This window comes from Bactrocera latifrons, unplaced genomic scaffold (genome assembly GCF_001853355.1).
Source record: "Bactrocera latifrons isolate USDA-ARS-PBARC rearing strain unplaced genomic scaffold, ASM185335v1 scaffold_44, whole genome shotgun sequence".
Taxonomy (NCBI): domain Eukaryota; kingdom Metazoa; phylum Arthropoda; class Insecta; order Diptera; family Tephritidae; genus Bactrocera; species Bactrocera latifrons.
The window spans coordinates 1048684-1056847 of NW_017537090.1; the positions used below are offsets into that span (position 1 = coordinate 1048684).

Below are 8164 nucleotides of genomic sequence, written 5' to 3' on the forward strand. Positions count from 1 at the left end.
CAAAAATGGAAGAAATCGGATAATAACCACGCCCACCTCCCATACAAAGGTTATGTTGAAAATCACTAAAAGTGCGTTAACCGACTAACAAAAAACGTACGCCACAAACACTAAATTTTACGGAAGAAATATCAGAAAGAAGCTGCATCTAGGCTTTTTTTAAAAATTGAAAATGGGCGTGGCGTCGCTTATAGACCAAAAACCATATCTCAGGAACTACTATACCGATTTCAATGAAATTCGGTATATAATATTTTCTTAACACCCTGATGACATGTATGAAATATGGGTGAAATCGGTTCACAACCACGCCTTCTTTCAATATAACGCTATTTCGAATTCTATCTGATGCCTTCTCTGTATAATTTATACATTAGGAACCAATGATGATAGCGGAATAAAACTTTACACAAATACTTTATTTGATGCGAGAGTATAAAATGTTCGGTGACACCCGATTAGTTAATGATTTATCGCATAGCACTAGGTGTATTCGTTCTTATCGGATTTACCTTGAATGATTATGAGAAGTATTTCACACACAAGATTCTCTTTTTTAATTCTTTCACCAGCAATAACTTATTTGTATTTGTTTTTATTTTTCATTTAAAATTTTTTAGCTCTTTAATTATCTGGCAGATCTTTATTTTTTAGATTGGCAACGCCGATTACACTTCGACCGAAAATAGTTGAAGTTCGTAATACCAAAGCATAAGAGTTGCGTTGGTCTGTAGTTGGATTTCTTCGCCTTCAATTCAACTGTGTTGAGTTGAAACCAGTAAGGAACGCATTGGCTCAACTGTAATGGAAGAAAATGACACTGCATATTGGGGAATCGCACCCCTGAAGCATCTAGTCAAAAATCATAAAATACACTGATAACGTGGTGAGACCTTACACAATACACTCGTTTGAGGCCATTTGGACCACCAACGTCTTCAGTATCTCTGGTTTATTTGAAGAGTTCAATTTCTCTAATGTTACATATGTAGGCATAGGTTTAGGCTCCTTTGAAACGCACCCAACTAACACCCTTTTACTTATGATTCAATCTGATGGCAATAGTCGCTTGCTTACATTGATGACAACGTCTACTTCGATCAACGCAGTTCAGGAGAAAACGGTTCGTTATTTAGCAAATATGTCCGAAGCACTTATTATATAATCGTGCGCTTGCTCACCATAAATGTATAGAGATATGAAGATGGCTTTAATCCGATCGTTGTAATATGATGCGTCTCACCACTTTGCAGCCCAAAACTTTTGCCCGCCGTCAGAAAGTAAGCCTCATCCTCATCGTCACTCTTATAGCGCACATTACCAGCCAAAATAGTTAGTGTCACATTTGTCAAGTCAGTCGAAATATAGTTATCCAATGTTAGACCCGGAAAGTCGGCAACAAATATGACATCCGAGTAATTACTCCAAGCCATTACGTCATCGGTCATCGTCTTCAATTTCGGGCGCATATAATTCAGTTCATTCAACAGTGGCAATGACCAACTGGTGTGCTTGAATGGTGACCACTCGGCTTTTAAGAGGTCGACACGCGGATCATAGACGCGCTGTTGAAAGCGTCCATTCATTGAACACCAAATATCAAAATATATTGAAATATTCGTCGAACTCAGTGGACTCGCTTGTGGATTGCGCGCATAGTCGTCGCGTATATTCGCCTCAATACACTTGGCATACTGATAGGCCATATCGGCATGTTTGGTCCAACGATCGTACTCTGTGAAGGCATATGGATCCAAGTAGTGTACTTCACCGTTAGAATTATCGACAAGTTTCACCGAGGTTAGCACCGTGTCGTACGTGTGCACCATCATGTTCCAGGAATAGCCATAGAGGCCTTCGGTCCAATTATTATAGCCTTTCGTGATGAAATGGGAATAGGGTAGAAATAGTTGCAGAGCGCAGTAGAACAAGACGAGCGCTGTACGCACTTTAGTAGCGAAATTTATTGTTGCTGTTTTTTCAATCTGATCGTCACTGTTGCTGGTTGTGGATTGGGTACTGGCAGCCACAGCTCCTGAAGCGGCATTAATTTCTGTAGCTTCTTTCGGTTCTACAGAGTTTTGTGATTGCTGCTGCTTATTTTTAGCTTTACAAATGGTTGGGGAGCTGACAAATTGCATTAAACACTTGAGACTTATTTTTCGCGGCCAACTGAAGCCAAAGAAGAGCGGCACTTCCGCCAGACATACCCAAGGGAACATGCCTGTAATTTGTAAAATCTTACTATAAAAATACATTATAATAAATTGCTTATAAAACGCACCTATAACAAAGAGACGCGAGTTCATTAAGTGAAAGCTGAGCATAAAGGGTGTGGCCAGTAATCTGGTTGCTTCCCAGGTCATAAAGAAGGCAATAGAAAAGTCGAAGATCGCCGTAAACCAATGCACAATCAGTAGATCTGTCAAATCGGACGACAACAATGAGCGAAATGGTGTAAAGACCCAATGTTCACTAAGGCTTGACATCGCATAACCCGAAAGCCATTCCGCAGTCAACTTCTTCAGTCCGGCGTACATATAGAGCACGAAAAATTGGAACTTGATGAGAAAGTAATTCCAATAGGGCACAGTGTCCGGCATATTCGGCTGCAGATACTTGTCCAAGGAGCTGCGATAAATGAGAAGACATAAAACGCTATACAAACGGCAATTGACTACCCGAACTCACCAGTATCGATTGGCTCCAGTAAAGAGCAATATTGTCCCAATCAAACCGAATAAATAACTATGGTTGTTCCACGCCGGCTTATCGAGTAAAAATATATACCAATAGGGCACAATATACGCCAGACAGCTAAGGCGATAACGATAGCCCAGCATAATGCCGAGGGCGCCAAGCCACATGAGCAGATAAATGCAACCCATCACCGGCAGTGGGTATGCTTTAATGCCGTCGAAAAGCGGAAAGTGACAGTGCTGTGGCTCGCCGAAGCGTGTATCCATTTGACTGCCTCCACGCTCCTCCGCGATATCGATGCACATTGCCAAACCTGTATGTTGGACAAAATTTTCAATTTAAAACTCTGATATCGGATTTTCGTTCAGAGGCGTATAACCGTACCGTAGAGCATACGAAAAACTCCAAGCGCTGAGGCATCGACTGGCCGATGTAACCAGTTGGTGAAGTTTGTATACGATGTGAATGTGTCTAACTTGTAGCCAGTACAAGAATGGAAGATGTCGTGGAGTTTACACTTTCCTTCTGGATTTGGAGTGTCGCGTTGCTTTTTTTCATCATCACCGTCGTACTGGTAGCTAATTGTTTCATTATTCGCCATTTCTTGTTCATTAGCTGCTTTTTTGCTGGCTAGAACCTTGGATGGGCTTTTTGTTTTCGGCGACCTTTTTGTGGCGGTCATAGTCGTGAGTGTCTATAAAGATTATATTATGTATTAATTACGTTTGTAAATTGAAAGATTTTATAAAATCGTAATGTCATATTTTTTAAATTTTCCTACTAGGCAAGGGCACGCTGTATATCAGTCAACCGCGGATATCCAATTTAATCATTCTTTAAAATATCAATTTGTCTGCTTCTTTCTCTTTTTCACTACCCAAAGTGAAGTGCTACTATAAAAGCGCAAAAATCACTCCTCCTTATTCTTCTTTCTAATTTTTAAACTCACTTTTGCCTAGAAGTAGGAGATTTGTGGCTTGTCTTCCTTCAACAGTTCCCAAAGTAACTTTGTTTTATGCTCTGTTCTAAGATCGGAGATGAAGAAGCCAAATGGCCTGGGAGAATTGTGTCTTCAGCTCATCTGCCTTTTCATTTCCTACTATTTCTATATCACCGTGTCCCCAGATGATATTAACCGAGTTACGAATTCCTGGGGTTTAATACTCTAGATGACACTTGTATAGAACCAATCTGCATACTATTAGTCAATATTCGAAGTTTCATGCTGACATTCATACCCCATAAAATCGAGGTCTTCAAAAACAGAATGGCTGCATCGCATTTTTAATACAGACTTGGGTGAAAACCACTAAATAAGAATGTATTTAATTTTCTAATACACACCGAACGATCCTTGTCGAAGCTTGCCGCAAAGTATACTTTTCCGCCTTAAGAGTTCATGTTGGCATGTTTTCGATTTCAATATTTCAAAAAAGAGGAAAACGATCAGCAGGAAATATTAGTAAAATATTGAAGAGATTTGAAGTTTTTCCTCTAACAAAAAACAGCTTCTTCATGGTTGCTTAAAAATTGTCATTTTGGAGTAAAAATGGGTGGAGGCTATGTTACTATTCAAACGTTACTTAAGACACATTTAGAGACAGATAATTTTTATACAAAAGGACAATACGTTGTATGTAAGATAACTGATGTATATGTAGGTCTAGTAAACATGGCGGCAGTATTTGTAATTTGTATTGATTATGGCTATATGGGTGGACATGATTGAACGGTCTCGAAAAAAGCCTTAGAATCCTCGACTATCTCAAAGCTTTGGGGACGGATCTACTTTAGTAATAGAAAACTGCTATACCAAACTAAAGAGAGATCATGACAGATAGCGGTTACGTCAGGAGCAGCATAAGAATCTATTCTAGGGCCAGACTTGTGGAACATCAGCTACGACGATATACTAAAACTTCAAATGCCAGAAGAATCACACCAATAATCAGAGCACTCGATACAGAAGAAGTGCGAACAATGGTACGGAGGCAACGATGGCTCGACTTACACAACCAGTTCGCTACGAAAAACAACAGAGATACTACAGATAACAAATAAGTTGTCTCGAAACTACCTAGGTGTAGGGCTGGACCCCATATTAACTATCTTCATTCCAACATAGCCGGCTAATGGCCAACATATGTGGCCCATCAAAGAAAGAGAAAGCTTTTAATATCGACGACTATCAGCTTCCTATTATATGGAGCAGAGATGTAGGCAGATATGCTCAAAACCAGCGTAAGGTAATGGCCAGAGTGCACTGTACCGCACCTCGCAGAGTTGCATCAGCTTACAGAGCAGTATTAGGTTATTAGTATTAGGAACTGCGGAGAGTTCTCCCCCAAAAGTTAAAAATTATACATTATTTCCGTCATAAGTAATACTTCGCGAAAAGTTGAATTGCAGGTACAATATTATATACCGTTGCTGTGACGACAACAGAGATGATGCGGAAGGCATTGCCAACTGCGCACTCGCAAAAAAAGCACGATCTACCAAGTATTAGATCATATTAACTGTCTCCGATTCGCCATTTCTCTGCTCTCTTGCAAAAGAAATATCTCTAAAAGCAACGACAAAGTTATTGAGTTGACTTCGTGCGAGAGAGTATGGGGATACCTCAATAATGTGATATAGTAGCTATCTTCAATGTCTTATATTATATAAGTAACAAAGGAAAAAACAAATTTATTTTTCTTGCATATTTAAAAATTAAGATTTAAAGTCCATTTTAGTTATTTATAGAGGACAACACTAAACGTTACTGCAACGTTTTTATTGCGAAAAGGAAATTTCTTCAATAAGGAAGAATCATTACCCTATCGTGCATGCATCAGTAAATATGTTATCGCAGGGTTGCACTGCAAGTGCTGCCCACTTGCTTGGTATAGCTTGTTTAATTCGCTACTCTCCAACGATTGGCGAATCGAAGACAGCTACTATTCTATAAGGAAGGATAATGAAAACAGACTCCTCGTGTTCCTGCAATGAACTAACTTACGGTCATCAAAATCGAGCTAATGAGCGTACTATTTGCAAAAATAACTCATCTTGAGATTCAGCATACATTTTTGGACAATATTCGACCAAATAGACCACGTTCAGCATTCAGTGCAGAAAATATAGCACCCGTAGCTGAGAGTGTACATGAAGATCGTGGAGATTCGATTCGGCGCCGTTCGCACCAACTTGGAGCAACGTATAGAACGACTTGGCGCTTTTTACGTCGACATCTTAAATTGAAAGTGTACAAAATAAATCTTCTGCAAGAACTGAAACCGCTCGACCTTTCCAAGCAACCTCGCTACGCTCTATTGGCTCTCGAAAAGTTCCAAGAAGATCCGGCGTTTCGAGCCTAATTATGTTTAGCGATGAGGCCCATTTCTGGCTCAAACGATATGTAAACAAACGAAATTGTCGCATTTGTGACGAAGAGCAACCTGAAGAGATACAAGAGCTGCCATTTCATACAGAAAAAACAACATTTTTATGTAGTTTGTGGACCGGTGAAATTATCGGTCCATATTTCTTCAAAAATGATACCAGTGAGAATGTAATCGTTAATGGCGACCGTTATCGCGTCCTAATAACCGACTATTTGGTGTCAACAAGATCGTGTGACATTATACCGTGAACTTTTTCCTACGCGGATATGTAAAGGATAAAGTCTATGCGGACAATCCCCCAACGGTTCTGGCCGCGGAGCGAAACATTACGCGTGTCATTCGCTAGTTACCAGTCGAAATGCTCGAACAAGTCATCGCATATTTGACTCAACGAATACCTAAGTCATAGCTACGGCCAACATTTGGAAGAGATAATCTTCAAAAAACAAATGGCAAATAATGATAATAAATATTTCCCATTAAATTTGGAGTGCCTGTGGTTTTTCTTCAAAAAAATATTATTTTTGTTAATTTAAAGACAAAATGCTTTTTTTAGTTTTTAGAATTTATTTAAAAATTCGACATAAATACATGCATGCATATTGTATACTAAATACACTTTGAATAAATAACTACCATTATTGTTATTATATATTTTTTTTGGGGTTTTTTTTTTAATATTTTTTTTTTTACTAAAAAATGAACTTTATTGCGGAAATGCGAATATGCGGATTTTTAAAGTTCCTACTTTTTAAACACATTCGCTTCGCTCATACATGTGTAGTGCCAACAGCTGCGCGCATGCACACACACACCCACGCAATTGTTGCGCACGTGTGCGTGTGCGCATAGATCAGTTCTTGCTAAAATGCAATAAAATACGCCAATTCTCGCTGTTGTGGTTGTTGCTGTTGCACATATTTTCGTTAAAATGATATAAAATACCGACAATTTGCTTTGCAGTTTTGTGAAAGAAAGTCGCAATGCGCGCCGAAATGGCAGCACTGCTGCAGGAAATTGCGGTGTTCATTGTTGTTGTTGTTATTATAACTGTATTATCATATCATATTTTCAGAATTTTCTAAAGGAATGCTCTTGAGAATGCATTTGAAGACACTACAAGCACAATTTTCATATATTCTCTTGCTTGCACACAGCCACATATATATGTAGGCTTGTATATATATATGTGCATGTATGTATTAGAATGTTTGATAAATACATAGGTATGTTTGTTGGCATATTTCACCTTTTACTTTTTATAAAGTTTTTTTTCTTGTTCTTCTGCATTTCGTTCAGCAACTTCTTGAATTTGAATAAATGTAAGTGTGTTTGTGTTAGTATGCGTTATGTTTACTTGCAATATTTTAAATCCCGTCAATAAATTAAACATTTCCGTTTTTGCTTTCACACTTTTTGTCGGTTTCTGTTTTAGCTTCTTTTTTATGCTTTTCCTGCGGTTAAATCTTAAAATTCGCACTGCCGAAATTTCGCAGCGTCATTTAAATGGTATTTACTGTGTGCTATGCATTAGATTGCCATATATATTATATACATATACATATGTATGTCTTTTGGTATAAACTTTATATTGCGAAAAATATAATTTTTTCGTTAGAGAAAATATTTTGAGGTTAGAAAAGTATTTTTGTTCGATATTAGAAATATTTATGGGTTTAAAAAAACAAAAACAAAAATGTATTCAAAAATTTATTTTAAGGAAAATGTTTTTTATCAACTTTTTCGTGTTTAGTGTTTTACTTTATGAATTGAATTGCCAGACATTTATGACTGATTTCTAAAACAGTTAGTTGCTAAACTACCGACTTGCTAAGTACAAATAGTCAATAAATTTATGCATTGCCGAACAATTCCAGCGTATTAATATATATTTTTTTATTTAAGTTATGCATTTAGAAAATTTTTCGAAGCAGAGTTTTTTTAATAAAATTATTTGTATTAAATTTCAAAAAAAAAAAATATTAAATTGCAGTTTAATTAAAAAAGCGTCACCATTATTCTGTTACATTACTAATTCAAAGTGATAATTTTCACTAAAAAACTTTATAATTAAA

General features: G+C 37.5%; 1 protein-coding gene across 2 annotated transcripts in view; it reads right to left on the reverse strand.

The window, feature by feature from the left end:
• The window catches only part of LOC108972946 (vitamin K-dependent gamma-carboxylase), a 20237-nt gene that overhangs the window by 1479 nt on the left and 10594 nt on the right, over nt 1–8164 (reverse strand). The window contains exons 2-6 of one of the 2 annotated variants that reach the window (XM_018939900.1): nt 3085–3394; nt 2692–3013; nt 2285–2631; nt 1182–2224; nt 490–1091 (exon numbers count right to left, since the gene is read on the reverse strand). In XM_018939900.1, coding sequence (XP_018795445.1) covers nt 1074–1091; nt 1182–2224; nt 2285–2631; nt 2692–3013; nt 3085–3382 — 2028 coding nt within the window. In that variant the 5' untranslated portion in view covers nt 3383–3394 and the 3' untranslated portion in view covers nt 490–1073. Of the gene's footprint in view, nt 1–489; nt 1092–1181; nt 2225–2284; nt 2632–2691; nt 3014–3084; nt 3395–8164 lie in introns of those variants that run through there. The other variant, XM_018939899.1, reaches the window with a different exon arrangement.